The sequence below is a fragment of the Diadema antillarum genome, unplaced genomic scaffold (genome assembly GCF_040938485.1).
Source record: "Diadema antillarum isolate AM-2024a unplaced genomic scaffold, OU_Dant_1.0 seq00000532_RagTag, whole genome shotgun sequence".
In the NCBI taxonomy this organism is placed as follows: Eukaryota; Metazoa; Echinodermata; class Echinoidea; order Diadematoida; family Diadematidae; genus Diadema; species Diadema antillarum.
The window spans coordinates 1,077,938-1,104,338 of record NW_027271483.1 but is presented as its reverse complement, the minus strand read 5'-3'; the positions used below and the strand labels follow the sequence as shown (position 1 = coordinate 1,104,338).

At 38.2% G+C, this 26,401-nt stretch overlaps 1 protein-coding gene across 2 annotated transcripts in view; it reads right to left on the bottom strand.

The window, feature by feature from the left end:
* Window positions 1–4,272: 4,272 nt before the first annotated feature.
* Window positions 4,273–26,401, bottom strand: part of LOC139734554 (potassium voltage-gated channel subfamily KQT member 1-like) — a 75,962-nt gene continuing 53,833 nt past the window's right edge. Inside the window, exons 4-11 of one of the 2 annotated variants that reach the window (XM_071645328.1) lie at window positions 23,403–23,578; window positions 19,542–19,673; window positions 17,825–17,935; window positions 16,522–16,617; window positions 15,646–15,740; window positions 14,585–14,841; window positions 9,236–9,437; window positions 4,273–8,267 (exon numbers count right to left, since the gene is read on the bottom strand). In XM_071645328.1, the coding sequence (XP_071501429.1) occupies window positions 7,544–8,267; window positions 9,236–9,437; window positions 14,585–14,841; window positions 15,646–15,740; window positions 16,522–16,617; window positions 17,825–17,935; window positions 19,542–19,673; window positions 23,403–23,578 (1,793 nt within the window). In that variant the 3' untranslated portion in view covers window positions 4,273–7,543. The remainder of the gene's footprint in view (window positions 8,268–9,235; window positions 9,438–14,584; window positions 14,842–15,645; window positions 15,741–16,521; window positions 16,618–17,824; window positions 17,936–19,541; window positions 19,674–23,402; window positions 23,579–26,401) is intronic. The other variant, XM_071645329.1, reaches the window with a different exon arrangement.

Below are 26,401 nucleotides of genomic sequence, written 5' to 3'. Positions count from 1 at the left end.
TCATATTTGTGTGTGTGCGTGTGTGTGTGTAATCTCTACATATCACATTCCCAGAGATGGCCTGAAGAATTGCCTTAAGCCGGTGAAAGTCTAACGACAGTGAAAGAAAACTAAATGAGAGGGAATTATGTTGGTATATTTGATTCCAGGTTAAGATTGTATTGTGTGCATACATGCCTAGGGCGCTCACTGAAAAGTCAGTCGGCGGTTTCGCAGTGGCACATTTTTGTGTTTTGCTTCTGAGAGAGAGAAGAGGCAGACTTCCCCTACAATAATGAAATGTTCCAAACACCAGCGGGGCTTATTTGTCAAAATCTTAAAGGGGAAATCTAGTCCAAATGTAGGTTGGTCCGATAGGAAAGAACAAAATGTTAGGAGTTCAACGGTAAAATTTTGAAATTCGAAATCGGTTGAAAAATAAGAAAGTTTTGACATTCTGAAGTTTCGCTAATTTTTCAGGAAACAGTTCTTGAACCGTCAATATGAATATGCAAATGGAAAAGTGAGCATGTCATCCCCTCACAACTTGCCATATACATGTAGTTTGTACATAAAATTTTGACATTTCTAGTTCTTCATTCAAATGCATTATGCCCGAGGCTCAAATTCTCGTATATCTATTATTAAACTGATCACTATTCTGAAGTTATTCAACCAGGAATAACATCATGTTTCAGACTTCATTGACAGAAACATTTAATTTTTGTCATTTTTTTTTACACGATCAATGGAAAATTGTGAGGTTATGACATGGTTAGCTCACTCATTTGCATATTCATATCCACTGTACAAGAACTGTTTAGAAGAAATTAGCAAAACTTCAAAATGTCATAACTTCCTTATTTGTCATCCGATTTCAGTCAAATTTTTACCATTGAACTCATAAGACTTTACTTTTTTTAATCAGACTAACTTATATTTGGACTGAATTTCCCTTTTAAAGAACTGTACCAGCCACAAGTCAAATTCTATGACAAGGATATCTAACATAAGAGAAAACCTACCCTTATGAAAGCACCATCTTTTCTCTGTTTTTCAAATGTTGCTCTCCGAATTTACTATAATTATGATCTCATTTTCCTTTTTTCTGGGAATATCATCATTTATTTTTGAAATGGAAGAGAACCCAATGTCACTCGGGGAGGAGGAGGTTTTGTAACAAGGAAATTTGACAGAGATGTATATGCACATGGTACTCTTATCTATTTCTGAAGTTAGTTAGTCAGCAACATTCACTAATTGATTTCATATTCTGATTTCTCCCACCCACAGTATACCGTAATGGCAGTTATTGATATCGAGGATATTTTCTTATGGGCCTGATACACACATTGCATGTTTCTGCGCTCAAAATCTTTTCTTTTTTTTTCATTCCTTATACCATTCATCTCCCACTGGATTTTCTCAGTTATTATGCCTTGCTGTAACTGCATGATCTTCACACACTCAACACCCACATAGTCACACAAACACATGCACGCACATCTACACATTCCTAACACACTCCCTCCCCTTCAAACACACACACAGACACCAGGACATACTCTGTGTGTATTTCAGTGTCTTAAAAAAATACAGGATATTCGCTCCACTTTTGTGAGTTGAATGAAAGTGTACACTGATGATATCACTATATCACTATATATCAAATATAACTATCAAATATCACTATAACAATGATACAACTGCATCGATTAAACCATCTGCCTCATCTGCAATATTCTATGCACCTTGGAAGTAAGTAAAATTAACTGATGATATCTGCAATATATATATATTTTTTCATGAATTCTAGAGACAACTTTTATGATCCAACCATATTTCCATCTTATATCTCTTCCATAGTCAAAGTCTCTATTTTTCTGTTTCCTTGAAATATTTCGAATTATTACCCATTTCAGACATCTGAGCTGCGGGTCTACAAAATTGTAGTCCCCTCGTTTCAAGTGCTAGCAGGAAAAAAGGGGGAATATCTTTAAAGGCATAATTTACCATTTGCAGATGGAACAAAAGACCAGCATTACTGCTTCAAAATAGTTCTAAAATGTGAGTTAGGGATAGAAACAACCAATGTAAAAATTTATACCAGTATAATCGATGCTGAATATTGTTAAATATACAGAATGTGAACAATAGTAATAATAAAAATGTTTCCAGGCTTAACCATCTAAAGCTACGGTTTACTGAGAAAAATAGTGATATCTCCTTAAGCTTTATTGCAAACATTTTGTATGGTATGACGTTTTGTGATACAACTGACCTACACACATATGCATCATCAAAAGTGATATGTTGAACATTTTTAAATTCACTGCTCCCAAAGGTAAACTGGACCTTTATGTCCCTATCTTTTACAAATGCCTACAGGATTTAGATAGAGAGGAATATAGCATCTGGGCACTTGAAAATTTGCTGTTGATGAGAGTTTTGCGTCAGAGGGCAAATTCCCATGTTAACTCGTAAACAAAGAGGTCGATTGCTGCAGCTGCCTTCTGCTGTGTGTAAGTGTACGTGTGACTGCGTGTTGAGCTCAAGCTGGTGCCGAGTGGAAATTATTTCTTATTGGGAAGTTGCAAAAAGTTTAAATTGTGGCTGTATCTATTACTGCTCAAAATGCCTGAAATAGGAAATAACAATGACATGGACTGGCTACTTTGGGGGGATACGACATTAATTGCCCTCACCATAGAATCCTACTGCCCGAGTTGAAGATGAGGGGAATATAATTCTAGTTCAGGCAATAAATGTTGTATCCCCCCTCAAGGCCAGTCCATATCTTCAACTGTTTGTTTGGACTTTGAAAGCAGATAGAGTAGTGAAGATTTTCACACACTATTTAATGCTGCAATGCGAGCAGCCAAAACAACATCAATACATGGATGTTGTACCATACTGCTCCCATACATAAATTCTCACAGAGTGAATATATATATGCCCCTGCTTTTACCACTTTAAAATTTCACAACAATTTATCATAATTATCTTTTCCATATCATCTCAAAATGCACAGGATGAACCCTTCAATGACTAGTAAATACTGGCATCAGAGAAATAGAACCAACAAGTTAAAATTGTGAAAATGTTAAGAGAGCATATACAGATTTCTACTACAAGCAATCATATGGATATTGATAAGAAAGGACAAAAGCATATCATATTCCATTAATATTCCCTAATAGGAACTAAACATGTGAGATGATGGGTAAAGATAAAAGTGTAGGTGAAGTAGAGTTTTTGCATGGAATTGTTTTTCACAAGCAGTTTATATCTTGGAGAAGTCTTGGACCTTGGCATAAACAAATTGTTCTACAAGATAACAAAAACCAAAAACATATGAATTGGTTGAAGAAGAGTTAGTAAGCTTTATATGGAACTTGTGGAAATGTGAGATCAAAGTTGTACGCATCATGAAAAATACTTTTTCCCTCTCTCTGTCATAGTCATCATGATTTCACACCTTTATTTCTTTCTTTAATCATTCCCTGTTGTTCTTTTTTAATGTCTTTTTAGGATTCTGCACAGTTCCATGTACATCCCAGCAACCCCCTGTGGGGAATGTGTATTATGACCAGGTGTAGACACAAAGTAGCTTTCATTGGCTTTAAAAATACTTGCCTGATCAAGCACGTGAATCTCAACACATCCAGCTTACTGGCTCATACATAGAGTCCAGCTCAAGAAAGGACATCCAAATATTCACCTAACATTTCACCCTACTGTGATAAGCCAGATTTATAACACCTAAAAAAGAATGCAGCTATCCGATCAGTCGATTATCCATCACGTGACATGCAGTTAAAAGTACCACTGCACACTGCTGCTGTTGGCTGTGCAAGTTTGTTTGAGTAAAAATGCGACATCACACAGCTGACGTATGTCACCAATTTCCATCGACTCCTCTGTTAAACTCATGATCACTGTTTTTTTTTTTCCATTGCACGGCCCTGATGTCACAATAAACCAACCTTTGCCGCACGCACTCAACAGTTACGAGTGTGCTTTCAGTCATTCATTTTACTGTCAAGGACTTCAACTGGTCCGTTTCACACACTACTGACTTGTGACTGCGCTGCTCATTCGCCTTTTACAACAACAAAAAAAAAAATGGTGGCCATTTCTGCACTAAATTCAAGAATTTGTGTGGACCACATCTGTTGACATCTGAGGTGTTGTATAAAACAAATAGTGTATGGTCTCTACTCATGCAATGGAACAAGATTTGCACTCCATGAAAGATGAGGTGCACTATTCAACTCGGCTTCACCTCGTTGAATAGAGCGCCTCTATCTTTCACCTCATGTGAAATCTTGTACCATGACACTTATGACCATTTTCTATTTGTATGATATGTTGCACTCTTATGACACTGGTGAATTGGCATCAACACAAATACTGAATTGTGTTAAATGACATAGTACAGACATCTACTATTTTCTTTAATACATGGCTTTAACTTTCAAAAACTTTTACTAGACCAACATCATCAAAATAATCTTCTATCTTGTTGTTGCAATGTTACCGAAAATGACCTGTACCCACATACCCTGCAAATGCAATGCCATGTCATATTTCTTTCAGACATTTTCCCATCTGTCTTTTTTTTTTTGCAATGCTTTTGTTTTGAAATACCTTCAAAGGCCAATTTCAGTACAGTTATCTTAAGAATTACTACTAAATATAACTGTCCTCAAAGTGCTGTAGATTCTTAAAGTTCTGGATGATTCCCCTTCTGTTAAAGAGAGAGTATAGTATTGGTTGAGGTGAGGATTCGGCTTTTAACTTTATGCGAGATACTTTTAAAAACCACTTTATGAAATGTGAAAGAGCATATACATTCGTAGAGGAATTAAAAATATATTAATCATTGATGAAAATTGGTTTTGAAATGGCTGACAAAGCAAAAAACAAACAAAGCAAACAAACAAAAGGATCCTACTATAAGGTGGGTCCCACCTTTAATTAGGATCATTTTGTTTTAAATGTCTCAGCCATTTCAAAACCAATTTTCATCAAATAAACTTTGATTTCCTCTCAGAATCATATACTCTTTCACATTTCATGAGAGATTTCTCATTATCACAAAAAGTCATCAAAAAACGTTGGAACCTTAAGCTTCATCTCAACCAAAACTGTACCATCCCTTTAAAGGCTGGTCTACAGTCCTGTGATGTGGAGTCATGCTTCACAGCGCAAACACAATACCACAATACTTTACATCACAAGTAAGCAGAAGAGATGGACAGTTGTAAGACATGGAACACCATACTTCAATTAATTCATTACATATACTGGAGATGCTCTTGTTTTTGAGGAATATATTCCAAGAAACAAAAATACAACCATCCATTCCCCAAGTACAACATTCAGCAGGAGGTGATAGCAATAGACAATATCATATGGATGCAGTGCAGGAATTAAAATACTATTCTGTAGTATTGCTCATGTTTTCTTATTTCAGATGGACAAATGGTGGCAGTTTGGAATAATTTGTGCTTTAGTGTGTAAGTGTAGTTTGTTTAATGGTTTATCTATTTGTTAATTTGTTTGTTTCCCTAAACTTGCATAATCTGTGACTGCTTGAAAGATGCCTGGAGCATTCAGAGGAAAAAGGAGAGAGCTTCAAAAAGCAGGTGAATGAACTCAATTGAATCAAATTAAACCAAACGTTGACTTCTTGTATGTGGCCTGCTATAGAGGCAGTGTATGCTTATTGTGAGAACGCAACTACAGCTTTCGTATAGCCACAGTCACACTGGTAAAACTTCCAGAAGCTTAACTTTGAGAATGTTACGCTTTGCGAAGTTTGCTCATCCGTTCACACTAGCAGTTAAAACTTCTCAGAGGTTCAGTTCCTGAAGTAAGGGTCTCTGGTGCCCATGTACAACTAAGAGGAAAGCACATGCCATCTGATAGTTAATGATTGTTATGTAAAGAATGCACAAATGTACATTCAAATGAGCGCGTGCTTCGCAAACAGGCTTGTCATGTGACAAACTTCACGAAATTTCAGTTGCATACATCCAGACTGCACAAATTTCATCAAGATTTGTGGGCTGGTTTGGGGAAATTTCCCTACTTTTAGAGGGAAGTTTCATGAGAAGCTTTGCTAGAGGTGTTTGGAAAGTTTGTGGTTACAATGGCTAAACTTCGAGAACTTAAACATCGCGAAGTGCTGCCAGTGTGACTGCAGCTTGTAAGTTTGTGCTGATAGGTTTGCTAAATATGCATGTGGGGATGCAGTTCTGCATAGATTTCTGTCATTAGTCCTGGCCATTAACTGTCTAAATTTGCTAGATGCTGAAAGAGCTTGCAAAAGGAATGCAATTTTAAGAAGTTTTACCATTTTTAATTACAAAGATGTTAAACATTTAAGAAGAAACGGTTTTGAGTAATCAGTTCTATAGAATTGCACATACTATAACATAATTATGCAGAAAAAAAAATATGTGAAGAAAACACGGAATAAACTGGTAATAAAGTGCACGCTTCTACCAGGATATTACTACTAGTAAGATCAAAATCATTTATGTCATAACATATCGAAGATTAGAATATTTTGTATGAATACTTGCTACATCTTTTGGCCCCCTTTATACAATGTAATTGCCGCTTATTATACATTGGGTACAGCATTTGCTTGTCCATTACATTTTATACTGTAAATTGATGTATTCAATGATGAAAAAAACACCACACAATATAAGTCAAACTGCCCGACAGGATTAGATATGTTACCAGCAAAATATTGCAATACCCATAAGATTTTAATCCTTGCCAACCTTGTGATAATCTTTTGATATTAGGATAATACTGCCATATTCTAAAAGAAAAAATGAAACAGTGAGTCAGAAATGAACATACAATGATCAGACGGCATTGATTCCCCATACAAGGAGAGCATGTTCAATTCTGGCACTCATACTTGTAGTGAAATGCAGATTCCAAAAGGAGGATTGCTCTTTTGTTCTCACCAATTTTTATTTACTTAATGCCACAGTGTTTCACACACACACACACACACACACACACACACACACACACACACACACACACACACACCAAGTTTGGGCGCTTTTCTCCACGAGACACAAAATCACTGGAAGTTTTAACAGTGGCAGCTAATATAGCCACCATAATCACACGATTGCACTTGACCTGGTTGCCGCCCGTATGTTGCCATGGTAACTGTACGTATTGTAAGCTGCAAATTGTTGGTGCTTCGCATGCCAGGGCTAAGATATAATCCCCCTTTGCAATACAGGCATAGTCCTCCTCGGGTGGGGCACATAGGGTTTCAGTTATGTGTATTAATCCTGTACCACAGGGATTAATGTACAGTCCTTTTGACATGCATTCACTCATACATACATACATACATCAATAAATGCACGCACATTTAGATACACTTGCAGCCTCATTTATGCATATTCTCTGACAATATGATTGACTCATACCCATTCACACTACATGAACACCCTCTGCTCAAAACCCGCAAACATATGTGAGGAAAAAAAGAAGGGAGAAAGATATCCTCCCAATAAACTTAGATTCTTGTCTCGCTGTCTAGCGCCGAAGAGCTTCCGGCGCTCGAGAGACGACTGCTACTGTACGAGACAGTATCAGGCGATCGTGGAGGCATGCTGGGTATTGGAATGTCTTGGTCGCTGGTTGCCGGGTTGCACACGTCGCTCTCGAGGTCCCGCTCGCTGGACTGCGGGCTCCCCTCCGCCCGCAGGGTCGAGTCACTCATGCGGTCGTGGGAGTGGACGGAGCCCGCGTCGCTGCCCTGGATGTCGCTCTGCGAGTGCGACGTCTTTATCCCGAGCGCCTGCTTGTCGTCCTCGACCAGACTCGGCTGCGACGACGACGACGACAGCTTCTGGATGGCGGTCGGCGATGTGGACGTGGGGTCGGCCGGCGACGTCGCCGACGAGGTGTCCGACGACTCCGCCCGCGGGGGTGGAGGTTCTCGGGGCCGCTGGTGGTATGAGCCCCACCCTCGACGTCTCATGAACCCCCTCGGGGCTGGGTCGGACTCCTGAGAGTGGTCCTCCTCTTCCTTACCCCCCTCTGACGCGGTCTTGGCATGCCTCTCGTCCCGGTACAGCTCAATCAGCATGTCCAGCTTGCGGTCAATGAGAGTCACTCGCCGCTCCACCTTCACCACCCTGGACAGCAAACTGATATTGGGGTCAAAAAGTTCCAGGTCGCCGGCGCCGCGACCTTTCCGCCTCTCTAAGCCTGATTTGCCCAGGATCTGGTCTAACCTGCATGTGCAGACATCATACATAATGGAAAAATGACTCAAACATGATGGACAGCTGCCAATACTTGAATGAAACAGTGTGATACTCATTTATCTTTGAACTTGCAGCATCTCAATTTTGACAGAGAGTGTTACATGTATAATACTTAAAGCATAAAGTGATTATTTATACCATTCACCATTCTAGGTGAGCTTTGTGAGCATGTTTCACTTCTAGTATCACAAGTTGTAGACTACAAGATATACTCAGAGCATTTACAGTGTGAACTATCATACACAATTGTTTTGATGCACTCAACAAAAGCTCAAAGCAGGGAGATGGAACATATACTGCATATATTATGTTTGGTATATATAGAAACATATACTGCATATGTTCTATGGCTGAAAAGAGTTGCTGACTAATTCCAACATTTCTAATCATGGTAATTAGGATAGATTCTTGATATTTCATCTGCAGATGAATGAAAGACAATAGCACTACCTAGGGAAATTACCCTCTTTAATTCATTCAACTTTCTTATGCTCACTTTATGACACAGCTAGAGCCAAATTTCCGTAATCTTTTCCTTTCTTTTATTCTTTTTGAGAGTGCGCATGATAATTCAAATATGATGAAAGGTGATGGTCAAGCAGAAGAGAAAAAAAAACACTGAAGTATGAAAAAATTTGTGAAAAATCATGCTGTCATAATCAAGTATAGCCAGGAATAAATGTCACCATGGTATTAAATTATTGACTTAACAACTTATTTTAATCATTCTGTACAGTCAAATTGTTTGCAGACTTTTCAGTCCTTATGGAGCATCTAGCAATTATTTTGAGGAGCACTCAGGTTACCAAACTAAACAAACTGTCGAGCAGTGACTTTAGCATGACATGATTCAGAAGGACGCAGAATGCTCAGAACAATTTTACTGGAATACATTTAAAAAGATTGCTTTAATTTTGTCTCTTTCATCTCCTCACCTCGACTGAAGATTCTTGATTCGGGCAAGCATGTCCGCGTGGCCCGACGAATATTGCTCAATGACGTCCTTCACATCGTATGGCCGGAATGCCTCTTTGAATTTCCGCCGCGCCACAAAGTATTTGATCTTGCGCACGGCCCTAATCGCATTCTTGTGAGCCTCGGTGAGTTTGGTGACGCGAACCGGTTCCTCGACCTCATCTACAATAATAATCAAACATACGTCGGAATAAATAAGAAAAGCGACATCAAAGACCCTTTTGCATTACCAGCTACACACCTAAAACAATGTTAACAATTTACAAACTTTGAGAGCGGCTCTTTACAGTTTTTCTGGTAGAATTTCTCTCTACAACCAGTCTACTGCAAGTGTAAGTCTCATTATAATAAGCTACTTGGGGAGCTAGCAATAATACATGACAGAACTCTAATAGCCAAAAAAAAAAAAAAATCCGAAATAATATCTATGAAGGCTACAAGTGGTAACATGAATAGTTTGATTAATCTTTCAGACATGTTAAATGTATATTACAATGAAATTTAAACTGAAAAGGAAACTTGATATTTGATCATAACGCACACTTATCATTCTTTACCCATGGAATCTTCTGCTTCCCATGAAATATGCAAGGCAGTTCATGACACTATATTAGGCACTGCTGTGATTTAATTGCATTTTAAGGAGATAAGCCTCACAACAAGAAATCAAACCAAAGAAACTCGTGGCTTAGTAGCAATGGGATCCCATTTTTTCAATCCAATGATTTGTCCTCATTACATATACCTCCACCAAAACAGGTACTCACATTTAATCCATACCTAACATGAATATATCGGAAAAAGAAACAACTTGTAAATGCACAAATCACACACAACAGTTGTAGGAATGTTTCTAACCACTTGTAGAAGAAGGGGATAAGTTTGTTCAGAGAATGAGGCATAGAAATAATGAAGCCAATCTCATAATATGATACTCCCCAGTTATCTAACCATCACCACAAGAGGGAGACATACAAGGAACACACAAGAAAAAGTTGTAGTGTCCAAAAATGGATACAGAATACAATGGCATTAACAGTGTCAGCCTATTACAAACACGGAGAATCACAAATGGGTACTATAACTGCAAATACAGCTGTAGAATATGAAAAAGAGATTGAAGAAACTGTTTTTTTTTTCATCCACAAAATCTCATTTTGTCAGTGACAACCATGGACACTACAAAAAGAGTCCTATAGTCAATGCCTGGCTAAAAAGATTGAGACAAAATGGCTGATGCTTTGGTTTCCAAACTTCTTATATTACAAGTTACCATTTTTTAAAAGTTGTATCAACTGAGACACAGCAAAATGTTCCCCAGAATTCTCCTTTTCAAAACATGCAATTTTAAGGGGAATAATTTCCCATAGGGCCTATATGCATTCCATCTTTCACCCATGCTTAGTGCAGAACTCATGCATGCTTGCTAGTTTGTAGCATGCAAACATTCAGTACTATTGTGCCAAAGTCTTTGCATCAAGATATTGCAAATATCCAGGAGCACATCACAAACCTTCTTGCAAAAACAATGCAGATTGTTATACCCTCTTATGTGGCTGTTTTGGGACAGCAATTACGATAACAGGGTTAACAAAACACCACCACCAAGCCATATTAGATGGACTACTTGCAAAATCAAAGGAGAAATTTTTGTTTTCATTTTGGAGATATTTTGTGGGGTCAAAGAGGTCAATATGCTAATACAGAAGTTATTAAATTAATTTTGATTTGCAATTTGCAATGGTTTCAGCTTTCACATGATGCACAAAGAAAATGGAGAGAAGTGATAAGACCAAAAACATTAATCAACTATACAGATGTACAAAATTCATGCACAAATTTTGATGGATCAACTGTAAAGACCTGCCATATCTGGATATACACTACTGAGATAAAAACAAGTGCCATATACATGCAATCATATATCCTCTATAATATACTACGAGGTCATACGTGCACTGAGATCCACTGCCAATATGAGCATGCATATCCAATCATATCACTTTACTAGGACTGCATCCATTCAAAAGAGAGACTTGATTTAAAGACATTTGATGTGAAGAGATGTTTAGGTTAGGAATGAGCACTAGTCTTCTAATTACTGTATATGCGGTATATTTCACAGTGTTTTGATTTTTCCAGATTTCACCAATACTCACTCGTATGTGGAGTTAGCAACTAACAAAAAATATCGACTCCCACAATTCAAATGCACAGTATAATCATAGCAAAGGTCATAAATTGCTATTTTTTCCCCCTTGAAAAGTGATGATATTCCTCATTCAATCTTTGAATGTGGTTCTCGGTTGCAGATTAAACCACTTGCAAAATGTCTTTCAATTCTTAATTCTCAAAATATTACACCCTATGAAATATATGGCATATACAGTGGAAGACACTTCAGCAGCTATTGGTATATGAAATTTGTCCAAGGGATCAACCAAGAGAGCTTGTGTATACAACTTGAACCGGCTGTTACTTATATACATGGATGTAACACTATCATACAGATAACTTCAAGGAACATAATGACCTTTGACCCATTACCCTCCTTACATCAAAGAATTAGTATGTATCATGTGAAATAAGTTTCATGCATGTACATGCACTGAAAAGGAGTCACATTTCAGATAGAAAAGAACATGCAATTTATGCATTTATAGTTTCTGTATGTTAAGCTGTTAGTATGCCATTTGATGACCAGTGGAATAAATGATTGGTATAGATAGAGAAGAAATAGCTCGATGGAAAAGACTGACTTGATGTAAAGATGTTACCATCACATGACGAATGTACTGATGACTCAGGAGTGGAAAAATCAAATCTGCACCAATGTAGAAAACAGCTCTCTCGATTTTAACACGCATTTCAAATTATTACTTTCATTTCAGGGCAATGACAACCCCCCTAGCTCTTTGCATCACTCTTTAAAAGGAAATCTCCAGAGACTGTTATAATTTCTGGCACTTTAGACCAACATTGGTTTCAAGAAATAGTCTGGTAAAGAATTATCTTTGAATTCACCAGCTTCATGTGCTATTATCATTGCCAATTGCAATTGAATTTGCACTAGAATGTACATGCCCACAGCTATTTCAAATGAAATGAGGTGTAAAGGTAATGAAACACATCACTTTGTGGTACTGCTCCAAAATTTCCTTCCATCAACTTGCTCACTGTGTTTACTGAACTCCTCTGTCCACAGATACGTAAGCTATGATTGTAGATCTTATATCATCTCAACGAAGGTGGATCTCAAATTACTTGCAGGTTGTTCTAGCATCATTAGAATGAACATCCTTTCATTAACCTTCTGACTCCCATATACTGTGACCCCCCCATGTCGAGTCAAGGCATGACACATATACACCTGGTTCCTGTATTTTAAGGCAGAGGATTTAATTGATAAAGGGATATCTGAAGTAAGCAAACACCACTTGGTGTCATCCATTCTCTTAACCCTACCAAGGCCAAAGATGGGACCATCGATCGTGCACAGTGGCCATGGAAGTTTTATCAGACGGTGAAACTGAGGGAGTTAATGCATCACAATAAGGACTGACCCACATTAAGGTCTCTCGCACAGGGTATTCAGAGCACTTGTGACTCCATCATCACTACCACCATACCCTGATCTAGCTGAAGACACTGAAGTTGAACACACTGCAAAGTCAAATCATTTGGCTTATAAAATGAATATTTGTCCTGAATTTAAAAGTTTGACAACTTAGGTGTCTCTTCACTGAATCTTACTATTCTAGGATCATTTTAAAATGTAAACGTTTTGGTATATAAGAATCAACTTAACCATGTTTGAATTGACAACCAATTTAGTTGACATGCCTGCATACTCTTACATGACTACATCTAAACTCTAAACCTATTGTTAAAATTGTACTGACATTAATGTGATGTGTAAATTTTCCATTGTTCACGCGGTACTTTTTGGAATTAAATTCAGACAATCATCGATGGTATCTGATGATTAAAGTAAGAAAAATATTGACAAAATTCCAGAATCAGACAGTTGTAGTTTGATGACTGTTTGTCAGGGTTTGTGGGTGATGGATCATATCAATTTGCATATATAGATCCAGGGGGCACCATGACTACAAATCAAATTGGGTTTCTGGGAGGAGAAAGGATGATCCACGAAGGAAAGGATCCGAAGGAAGGGACATAACCATGCTTTCATCCTGCATTCTCTAGCAAAGGGATGCGGCATCAATGCACCTGCCAACGAGCACATCACTGTTTATCTTCTCTCTGTATCAAAGGTGGTCGCATGCTAATTAACCATCAGGGTTTACTAGGAAAAATAGAAACAAGCAACAGCCAACTTTCACTTCTCCAGCAACAAGTGAAAGAAAGTAGTGATTCATTACCATGGATGCACTTTGCACACATCATTAAAGTCACCTACAACGAGCATAGGTGTGAGAACCTGATGTGCCCACTTCAAATACAGCATTTCAAAATTTCAACCCTCGATCGGTATCAATCAAACACACTAATGAGATCGCAAGCCACTATTGGATATAATACCCGCAGCCCTCTGCAATCCATATAAGTGGAAATATACCATGTGGTAGGAAATGTAGTCCCACACATGGAGTCACCAAATACAAAGCCTTTGTATGCAGTTGATGTCTTTAACCCTTGCATGCTACACTAATCTCCTGTCCAAAGGTATGTGTGTGGAATTTGTACACATTTGTCTCAAAGACAAAGAAAGGGTTAACTTCTGGTTTTTTCTTATACACATGATTTCTCTCTTTGTTTGTTTGGACGCCAAAGTTTCCGCACAAACACAACCACAACCACAAAACTAAGGTTTACCCCCATCCCCTCCAAAATAGCCTCATTAAGAGCATGCAATTCTACGGGGAATCAAAAGTCTATTTGATGAAAATCGGTTTTGAAATGGCTGAGATATCCAAAGACAAGGTGAAACAAAGAGATCCTAATAAAAGTTATGGCCTGTCGCCTTTTATCATTATCACTTTTTTTTTTGATATCTCAGCCATTTGAAAACCAATTTTCATCAAATAAACATTGAATCCTTCTTAAAATTACATGCTCTTTCATATATTTCATAGTAGGTTTCTCATTACCTCACTTAGGAATGTTATAAACCTGAATCCTCACCTCACCCAGTACTGTACAGTCCCTTTCGAACTACTGTACAAGACCCCCTCCCCTCCCTCCCTCCCTCCTCCTCCACAAAAAAGGAGGGGGTCATACATGCTGATGCAGATTTGAGAATGGAAGATGAAATGATGACAGAAGATGAGGGAAAGTGTTAGCACCTTTGCCATGATGGTGATGATGAGAGTGGCGGAAACTGCGAGTGGACCGCATTGAGTCCTGCTCACCAAAGGTACCCGTGTGGCTCCCGTTGCTCAGCCGCACGCTTAGCATCGTCTTCTTCTCGTCATGGTCCGGATCGTCGATGTCGCGCTCGGAGCTCTTCTTCAGCCGCTCGCTGGTGCGGTGCATCATGGGACTGTTGGCGTTGTTACTGCGCTTCATGGACAGCCGCGAGATGAAGTTGTTTGACCTGAAACTACGGTTCGGGATTCATAGCGGCGGAGGTAGTGATGGAAGGGGAAGGAGGAATATCAGTTGACATGTTAATAGTCTCTCATTTACAGCATGGAGTGCTAAAGTATGACATCATAGCCATTCATCACTATGGGAACTGGTTCTAAACAACCTCACATTGTCCAAATATCTGTGAAGAAAAAATAGTTGTAATCTACGCTTGTACCTGGTTCCAACCTACTGCCCGAAGTATTGAGTCAGGATAGGTTTTTTTTTTTTTTGAACCAGCACTAAGCTGTAAAATAAAAGACTGTGACATCATCACTTCCAGTACCCTATATTGAAACTACACTGATATCAGCTTGAGTTTGCTAAAACACCATGCTTGTGTATATAAATGCTGTACTGCTTATTGTTGTTTAATAGGTTTCATGTGAAACAGTAATTTGGTTTACTGCGTTTTCAAAAGTGGGGGGGGGGGGGCAAAATGGTCGGAACCTATATGTTCCTATGTGCATTATGCAAAAAAAAAATGGGGGGGGGGGGCAGCCCCCTGCCCCTCCAGTTGCACCGGCCCTGCTTTAAAGAATACTAGAAAAGGAATATGCATATAATCTGAAGGAAATGAATATTTCTTGCACATATTTTGATATTACACCCAAACATTTCCAAATTAGCATTGTCATACAATTCCAATGACAAGTACAAAATTTACTAAATAATCAACACTGAAATATTCCACACTTTGTGGCACACTTGACGTCATCGATCCTGCCCCCTTTGAGAGAGGATAGGGTCGTGATCTCCGTCAATGATCCCTATGTACCTTCCTGTGGTAGGACTGTGTACAGGTTTGATATGAGGTTTCCACGTCGCCGTTGAGCTTGAGTTCGGATCGGCTGCATAGCATCGCCACAGACACTATTTTAGGAGGAGATAGAGAACGTTTTGTTGGATCATGAAAAAAATTCACATCAAGAGTGTGTGTGTGTGTGTGTGATAGACAGAAAGAGCGAGAGAAAGAAATTGATTTGGAACTGAACACCTTAGTATACCCTGATCCTCATGAGCACTTTGTCCCGAAACTTACACAGCATCATAATAAACAGCAATTATGAAATCTTCACAACAACTACTGTACCATAACAGTATTCATGTGGGATTGCTGATTTTTTCTTACCTGTATGAGTGTGTCTTACATGTACTTGTATTCAATCAGAAGGTTTTATTAGAGAGAATTATACAAATGTTGATATAAATGCTTGACAAGGGATTGCCAGATGCAATGAACACACAAATGGTCTGGGAAATTGCTGTAGGTGTATAGGTCTATATCCAATATCAAAATCCTTCATAAATAGTCACTATTAAAAATGTGCAACCACACAAATTGATCTACCGTAAAAGTGGATATTGTCGTGCGAGCAATTTTTCGTGCTTCACTGGTTGAGATGGATTTCGCATATTTTTAATTCTGCGGAATCAGGACATTACCTACTGGATTATATGGCATGCACAAATATTGGCGTGCTTTTATTTTCGCACTAACTTCTGGTTGCTCGAAAATTTCAACACCGCGAAAATTTCCACTTTTACAGTATTGTTTGCAATCACAATGGAGCAATAGAATGTGAAGAAAAATTATTTGAGCAAATGTTAGATGAGGTCGTCTGGAGGTCAAGGGTTACCATTTATAACTCACCTGTATCAGTTGTGCAGCAGGATGGCGCCTGCGGGCAAAGTGCTTCTGGCGTTGCTGCTGCTGGACTTGCAGAGCAAAACCGGAACCAAGGATACCCTAGGGGGTGAAAGGTCAACATTGTGGATAATTGTACACATGTCCTAGTTTTTGTTGTTATTGTTATCATGCTGCTCTCTGCTTTTACAGTGTATTCCCGCCATCATTCTATGCCATACTACAGGACTAACAGTGAAAGTCTCCTCTGATGGCTTACATATAAGCAATGAGAAGAAAGTGTCTTGCCCCAGGACAGAACTGCCACATGTCGAGGGACTTGAACCATGTACCTCATAATGGAGAATATGCGGTCTTATATCCACTAACCCACAGTGTCTCTCGTGCATCGCTGGCTCCGTTGGATAGATAGATGCATGTGGAGCTATAAGATGGTACCTCAGAAAATACCTCAAACTACATCTCTATAAAGCTTGTCTTTTTCATGGGCCTCTCTTTTCCAATAACACAATAATTTTATCACATATTCCAATATAGGTTGTGCATTTTGTTTTTTTTTCTTTCCACTTTCAAATGTACCTTCATAATTACTGTGTATTAGAATGATTTCTTGTTCAAATTCATTCAAAATGTGAAATTGAAATAAGAAAAACAGTGAGTGAGGCAAAATGAATAAAATCACACAAAACCCTGTGCAAGACTGACTAATGTAGCTTACATTTTAGAAATGTTCGTCTAAAAATCCTGTTTCAGTGTCAGGTTCCCAAAAATGTTGACAACATACAGCATGCACAAATTACAGGTTTATCATACATAGCCGTATCTGATCTAAAGTAAGTTCCCTCCGAATGATTGACTTTTAAGTGTCACATGGGGCAGAAAAGGGCTTCAATACAGAAACCAGAGGCTTCTAATTGACTAGTGTATAGGGTGAGGGGAAAGAAATATGCTGCAAATATCATCAACAATGTGATGACATCACACCTACTTCTTTGCAGTCTGAGCTATACCTAATTTACAAAAATTGAAAGTTTCTTCTAAAACTAATGGTGCTTTACTCAGGGATAGATCCAGGAATTCCATAAAGGGAAAGCACCTTTACAAAATTAAAGGGGGCACATGCACCCCCATTTTTTCTCTTTATTTCTTTTGTTTTAACAAAAAATAAAGAGGGGGCGTGTGCCCGGTGCACCCCCCTCTGGATCTGCCACCGCTTTATACAACATTTTATGCATGAGTGTTAATCCTAGCTGCCACTGGTTATGCTTCTCTCTAGATTGAAAAAAAAAAATAGATAAAAGAAACTTACTGCAGGAAGGGCAAAGAAAGAAATGCCAATGATGGCGAAGACAGCGGCAGCAAGTTTCCCTGACCAGGAGTCTGGTGTCTTGTCTCCGTAACCGACGGTTGTCAGGGTTACCTGTAACGTGAGGATGAGACAAGGACATACTGGTAGACATACTGACTGAAAGACATGGCAGATCTTGGCTTGATATTAATTTATCAAAATCAAGTGTGACCTCTTCAAATTTATCGCTGATCTTCCTAGTGTTCTGCCATCATAATTACCAAATAATGTCTTAAAGATATTTGTTTGTATGCTTTTCCCTTATATATTTGACCCCTCTGTAAAACAGCGCTGTTACAAAAGCAGCACTGAGTACAGTCATCTTTCTGTTGAAGGTCTATCTTTATGGAATATATCTTTGTTTGTATATCTTTTAATGATGGAAAATAAATACACTACCCAGGTAAGTTGGGACTTGGATTTACAATCATGACCGTGAATGTATACATCACAGGGGGTTTGAACCCATGACCTTCCATTTCTGAAGCCAGCACCGTGTCTACTGCTTCATCCATGGTGCTTCCATTATACCATGGTGCACATTACCAGCTTGGTCTAGAGGCTGGCCTTATGGCCACACACGTTTGGTATGTGGGACACGAAGAACAAACTCTAGGGTAAATAGGGGAAAAAAAAAGGGGGGGGGGGCTCTTAACCTTCCGTAAAGAGAGGAAATAGCAAGTGGCAAGGAAACAAATATGAAATAGACAGCTAGATGGATAGTGAAATTTGACAAGTGACAAACAAAAAGATACACACACACATACACACACACATATGAATATAATATACAGAGAGAGAGAGAGGGAGAGAGAGAGAGAGAGAGAGAGATAGAGATGGGGAACAGAGGGAGGGAGAGATACACATAAATTGAAAAAACAAAGAAGTTAATAGCTGGATGTATAGAATATAATGCTGATGGGGATAACTGAATAAATAACTATTTAAACTGACACAGGGATGGATAGGAGATAAATAGACAGATAGATAGAGAAGGGGGGGGGGGAGGGGAGAGACAACAAAGAGAGAGAACATGGCACGGGGAGAGATGGGGTTACTCACCAAACCTTAAAGGAGACCTCCGGATGATTTTCAGAATTTTACATTTGAGCAACTATAAATCAGTTATACTGAAGACAGAGTTTCAGAACTTGTGATAATTAGGATGAAGAATAAGAATATTTTCTAAAATTCAGAACAAATTGCAATGAACAAGGATGCTGACATGGCAGAGTCACTATAAGAATGCATGAGTTGGGGCTCAAAGAAGCAGAACAAAAGAAGAAGGCATGCATAGATTATACACAGGTGAACGCGCAATCAAGCGGTATTGTAATGTAACTGCACTGCTACATTTCTAAAATATGTGAATCTCCTATGTGATCATCCTTGTTAAGTGTAATTTGCTTAAGGTTTTTCAAAGCATTGTTTCTCTGCTCAAGAACTACAATAAATTCCACAAATCTATACATGGAGTTGTCGATTTATGTACTACATGATGTAAAATTATGAAATTATCTGGAATGTCCCTTTAACTAACAAGGCATCAGCTGAGAATGAGAAGGGCGTTAAGGTGCCTCAAACACTATTGGCTTTAGGGGCAACTTAACGCCCTTATGATTCCCAGCCAACGAAGGGGGCAGTTGCAAATGAAGGGGGCTGAGATCGTTAAACTCACCAAGCCATACCACATGGCGTCTGGTAGTGTCTTGTAGTCACCATCATTCTCCGCTTTGTTCTCCAGCGTGAAGACCAAGAAAGACACGGATATGAGGGCGAGGAATCCGATGTACCACGTCGTCAACAACTCCTGTGCAAGCAAACAGATCCCATGTGGCAAATATGAATTATTCCAGTAATACCAAGCTGGTAATGGGTACAAGGATGTAGGACATGCCAGGGAGAAGAAGAAGAAGAAGAATTAATTAAGTTATTTTCCTCTATGAATTTTATGTGTTTATGAACTGTATTAAATTTTTAAATATTTTACTCGCATTCATGTGAGTCCCTCAAAACTTCATAATCAGGGGCGGATCCAGGAATTCCATAAAGGGGAGGTGCCTTTACAAAATTAAAGGGGAGCAACATGCCCCCCCCCCCCCATTTTTCTTTTTTATTTCTTTTGTTTTAACAAAAAATAAAAAGGGGGCACACGCTCAGTGATGCGCCCCCTCTGGATCCGCCATTGAGGGAGGTACGTCAGGCAAGCGAGAAGAAGAAGAATGAAGTTATTTTCCTCTAGGAAATTTATGTGTTCTTGAACTGTACTAAACCTTATTTTACTTGCATTCATGTAAGTCTCTCAAAACTTCATGATGAAATGGGTTTCAGCATACCACTTTGGTTGTAGTAGACCATAGTCCCACGGGAACGAGATAGATTTTGGGATAATTACACAATTCTGATCTTATTGGCAGTGAGTTTCAAGTCATCTCTGGCAAAAGGGTGAAGGGAGCAAACCCAGAGATGCAACATTGACAGATTTAAGAGCAATATCATGATTAACCAACATGCAAGAGAGACGTCTTAACCCAGATTTTGAGTTGCTTTCTTTTTCCCATATCACTTCAGCATAATAGAAGACAAAAGAGAATGGATGCATGCCAAGATATTGAGGTCATCAACCCAGCATCACCGCCTTCAATGTTTTGTACCCTTATCTTCTCCCAATTCCCTACACATTTTTTTTTCTGTAAAGCACCAGATTTTCTCTGCATGAAATTTTCATGAAATGGAGCCAATGACCTTTTTTTTTTTTTTTTTTTTTGCGGCATGAAATTTTCCCCAATTGTCACTGGCATTCAATGCATATAGATAGTATACACAATAACTTTGGAGTGCATTTTAATTTTGCAAATCTTGGCTCTTGTGAAATTTGCCAATTTAAAATGCATGCAAACACTTTTGGTTTTACAGTACCAGCCTTTGATGCCTTTTAACATCTGAATTTTTCATTGTTCCTCCAGTCCCGACTATCTATCCTTCCAATTATGCTCTCCTTTTCTTTCTCACATCTTCCAATTCCACCTATCTTTCTATCTTTTCTTCCTGCCACACCCTGTCATCCCTCACTTTCAACATCTCACATCCAGCATCCTAAGCCCTCCATCCATCCAACCTCCTAGCCAACATCCGCTCTTAAATCCTCCAGATGGTATCCTTCTCCCTTCTGCCATCTATCTCACCTCAAAAACTGATACCACTATTAACAATATGTGCTGAGCAGCTAGAAGATATGTCACAACATGCAACATTAACCCTGCTTTCTGAGAATGGTTCCCATTATACCAGGGGGGCGATCTTACACCCCGTTCTCTGAGAATAGTCCTCATTATAAACAAGGGGGTGAGCTTTACACCCCTGTTTTCTGAGAATGGTCCTCATTATACCAGGAGGCATGCTTGCTTGAATTTTCTCCTAATTAATGCTTATGCCTCATCAATTTACATTAAGTTGTACTCTCACAGTTACACATCTCTAATACACTCCCACATAACACCAATAACACACCGACTTCATCTTAATTTCACACCCTAACACCTACACCTGCACATATGCTTTAAAAAATCATCATCTCACAATATGCCACCTTTCCTTAGAAATATATAAAGAAATTGAATGAAAAAAAAGATAAATTCTATTTTCAAAGTAATTTATTAAAGTAAAGGTAATTCATCAAATAGAGAAATTCAAATCTTTTCAATGATACTGCACTTGTCACGTAACAAATGCTTTTGAAGATATCTTTAAAATCATAGCACATGCACATTTATGTTATTTTCTTTGTGTTTTTTTTGGCAGCTTCAATCTCAAATATCCCTCATTAGATTGAAATGTATTATTGGTTTTTGCAATTAAACTCTCCATATGTGCAACAGTATTGTAAATAAACGAGTAACAGTTTGGTAAAAGTTAAAGGAATGGTACAGTTTTAGTTTAGATGGGACCTCAGGCTTCTAACTTTTTGAGTGCATGTGTTTGTGCGATAATGAGAAAGCTCTTATGAAACATGAAAGAGCAGAATATTTTAAGAGAAATTTGAAGTTTATTTGCTTAAAATTGGTCTTGAAATGGCTGAGATACTCACAAAAGAGATCACAATAAAATATGACAGGCCACAACTTTTATTACGATCTCTTTGTTTTACATTGTTTTGGGATACATCAGTCATTTCAAAACTGATTTTCATCAAATAAACTTTCAATTCCCCTTAGAACTGTATGCTCCTTAATATTTCATAGAGTGGTTTGTAAATATCTTGCAAACAGTTAAAAGCTGAATCCTCATCTCAACATATACTATACCACCCCTTTAATTAATGAAATAGTGCCCCATCCCATGTCATTCTCTGCTTTTATACAACACCTATTTAGAATGTAGCCATCCAATTGGTCGATTGCCCATCACGTGATATTTAGTGAAAAGTTCCCTTGCATGCTCTTGCTGTCAGCCGTGCAATTTTGTTTGAGCAAAATGTTCCATTGCACGCCTCTGCTGTCACAATAAACAAACATGTGCCGCGCGCACTCAACAATTACAAGCGAGCTTACAAGCGCATACTTTTGTCACTCATTTTTGTAAACAACTTCGTTTCGCATACGTTCGTACACGGTGACTGCGACTGTGAGGCTACTCATTCGTCTTTCACAGAAAATGGTTGCCATTTCTGTGCTAAATCCAAGAATCTGTGAGTACCAAACCTGTTGACGTTCGAGGTGTTGTATAAAACAAATAGTGTATGGTCTTTACTCGTGCAATGGAACCAGATTTCACACTCGGTGAAAAATGAGGCGCACTATTCAACTCGGCTTCGCCTCGTTGAATAGAGCGCCTCTATCTTTCACCTCGTGCGAAATCTTGTACCATCGCACTTGTGACCATTCACTATTTGTATAATAATGACACTTTCCTGTTTGTTTTCTCCATCCTTTACATTATGATTGCAACACATAAAGTCACCACCCTTATATCTGCTGTGCTACTACTACTGTTCCTGTGTCTACAGTATTTTTGGATTTTGTTTAAAAAACAAATGCCATGTCAACATAAGGCTACGTTTCTACTGTTCCTGAGTTTACATTATTTTTTTTTTCAAACAATTACCATGTCAACATAAGGCATAGAATGCAGTGAATCAATTCATACCCAAATCAGAAAAAACAATGATGTACAGTGACTTCATCAGCCTTGTTGTTGTTGTTGTTGTTGTTGATGATTCACTTGCTGTAATATGAAATATTTACAGGTGTCGAATTTTTGTGAATTTTGTGATCTGCTGAACTAGTGAAAAAATAAACGATAAAACATGAAAATTTGGGGAAGCAAATTAAAATACTGTCAACTGCAATAACATATGCATCTGCAGTTGAATCACTGTAGATGAGCTGATTTAGCTATAATTCACATCTCCTATAGATACCTGCCTGAGTATATTCGGGGCTATAGTCGTCAAAGGGTTAACTGATATTTGGCCAGCATGAGAAAATGGAATGGATGAAAGTTCCCTCTCCCGTTCCTTTTTTGTTTGTACATATCTTACCTGTCTGTGGGCCCACACAACTGAGCCGAGAAGTTTCCACGTGTTGCCGCGGCGATCGACCCTCACCATTCGCAGGATCTGAATGAAGCGAAGACCTCGGAATGCTGGCTCTAGGAATTTGCCGTTGCTGCTGCCTATGACGATTATTAACACGGACGCTATAACTACAACAATGTCTGTGTGTCACACCCAAAAAGAGGAGAAAGAAGGAAAAGGGAAAAAAAGCAAATGTTAATTGCAAATGAAGAAAAATTAAAAAGCAATCAGTGGTGTGATTAACAACAACTTTGAACAAATAGCATGACTCTTTCATGAAAATATTCCAAACAAGCCTCAGAATTTAAGGTAAAGTCCCTTTTTATATGTAATTTGAATAAAAAAGTGATTAAGCATAATGACTAGTGTCAGTTAATACTGCTTTTCCGATTTCAGAAAAGAGGATATAGAAGGAAAGACACTTAAATGTTATTTACAAAATCAGCCAGCAATTGCTCCTGTATATCAGTCTAATTTTCTGATCAAAATTTCATCAAAGCAATTTGTAACAGCAAATTCAACTCAATGCTAACTGTAGACAATTGTATTGGACATTTACTTGTTTTGAATTGAAAATTGAAATGCAATCAGCAGTATGATTAACAACAACTTAGAACTAATAGTATTGTTCCTTTATGAATATGAAGAGTTTGTTCGCAAAAACCGATAAGTCCATATTTGTCAAATGGAGATATTTGCGATTAAAGGTCAAGAAAAATAAAGAGAGCAATAAGAAAATTTTTGCTTCTTTTGACCATAACATCAAAAAAGTACCTTTTTATGTAGTGACCAATATATCATTTAAAAAGTATTATTTTGTACTTTATGACAGCGACTGTACTTCAAAATCTTCAAAAATGGACTTATCGGTTTTTGCGAATAAACTCTTCATAATATTCCAAAAAGCTTCAGAATCACAGAAAATATAGTCCCTCTTTCATTTGGAATTGGAAAGAAAAAATGTAATCAAGCATGTGACTAGTATCAGTTAGTAGTGTACTTCTGATGTTTCACAAAGAAAGATAAAAGAGGATAAATGAGGGGATACTCTTTAATGTCAATTTACCAATCAGCAAGCAATATTGCTCATGGATACCAACCTAATTTTCTAATCAAACTTTCATCAGAGCAATTGTAACAGTGAAAGCAACTCACTGCCCACTGCATACAAATGTATTGGACATTTATACTTGTTTGTATTGAACCCAGACAGTGATAAGTCATGACATGAATAATAGAAGGTAGTTTCTTCCAATGTTACATAGAGATAACAGCTTGCTAGCCCCACCAGAACCTTAGCAATGCATTCATGTAACTGATCCCCCCCCCCCCCCCCCCAGCTTACTTTGAAAGTTGTGGTCGTGAGTTCAATCAATTAAATAATAGCATGCACCAAGCTTTCTGATCTGCAGTAGATAACCTACAATGTATGTGTATGATACCAGAATAGATGAACAGGCCTGAAAAGTACATTAAACATAATACAGAACAAAACAGCGAATATCCCTCGGTGACATGAGAAGTTTAAGTCCAGTTGGACTATTCCTAGGCAGGTCAACAGACAGACAGACAAACAGACATACACAAGACATACACACACTCTCCTTTCCTTTTTTATCTTTCTCCCTACACACACACTCACACGCTATGATGATCTGGATAGTCTCTTGCAAACTTACTAAAGGTAGAATCTGCTCATGTAATTCAATTCAATAGTGTCATTGACTTCAACACTTGTATTATCAGCATTATAATGATTAAATGTACAATGGTACCTAGATGAATGTAATATAAATACATTTTATTGGTATATTGGTGTTGCTGTTGTTTTCATTTCAGTATTTCATGTCCTACAAGCTTGGACTTTTAGTGGAACACTTTTTTGCCGTCGTTATGATTACTTCTTTTAATTTGTTACCATGACAAAGTGTGCATTGTTTTTTTGTTGTTGTTATAATACCATTTGTGTATATATTTTACATTGTGTTCAATGATCTGTCTTTCCCAGCTGGATGAAAGTCAAATTGACACATGTAGCGCTTTGTATCATGTATTTTTTTAAAATGGAAATAAATAAACGATTGAATTGAAGTAAATTGGTATATGAAAAGTAGAATGATACTTGATACTTCAAACAGTTATTCTTCCTTTACTCCCTGTAATCCACCAGTCTGCCAGACATCATTGCTTCCATATATCTTGCCTCTTTCTTCGCTGCTCTCACGATATCTGTTAGGCCTCAGCAGCCCACTGACACACTGCGCATGACTAAAGCGCAGTATTCTCGCTGATTGCTCCACAGCGGCGAGACAATTTATCGCTCCCGAGAGCTCCATCAAAACCGCTGTTAAATTCTCTAAATTGCCACGGCCCCTCAACCTTAACTACATGTTAGCTGTCTTCTTTTCATCGAAAGTCTTGTAAATGATCTTTCCGCTTCTGCCCCCCTATTCCACTCAATTTGTTGAAATTCAGCCGAAGCAGAACAAATGTTCTGTTCCATCTAATCCACTACGCGTGACAATAATTTTTGCATGATAACTGTAGACGGGGAAAAGAACCAACCCATTACGCCCTCCTTTAGAATCACTGGGACTTTCCCTCAAACTTACTTGCAAATATATATTTTTTTAAAATGCCAAAATTGCCTTTCTGGAGAATACTACCCAAACAACATGACACCAACCCAGTTTCTAACAATAGACATGCATTTATAGACTTTTTGGGAACACATATTGATGGGATACGTCCTTTTTTCATTTTTCCCTGCTTGTACAGTTTGTACAGAAATACTATACATCTGCACGACACATAGGTAAAGATGCAAATGCAAGAAAGGAAAAAAAAAGTATCTTGATCCAGACACATCTGGCTTTTTAATTTCTAAATAAAGAAAGAAGAATAAACAAAGATGATGCAGAAAAATAACCCTCCCAGCATCAGCGACTGTGAATATCAACTGT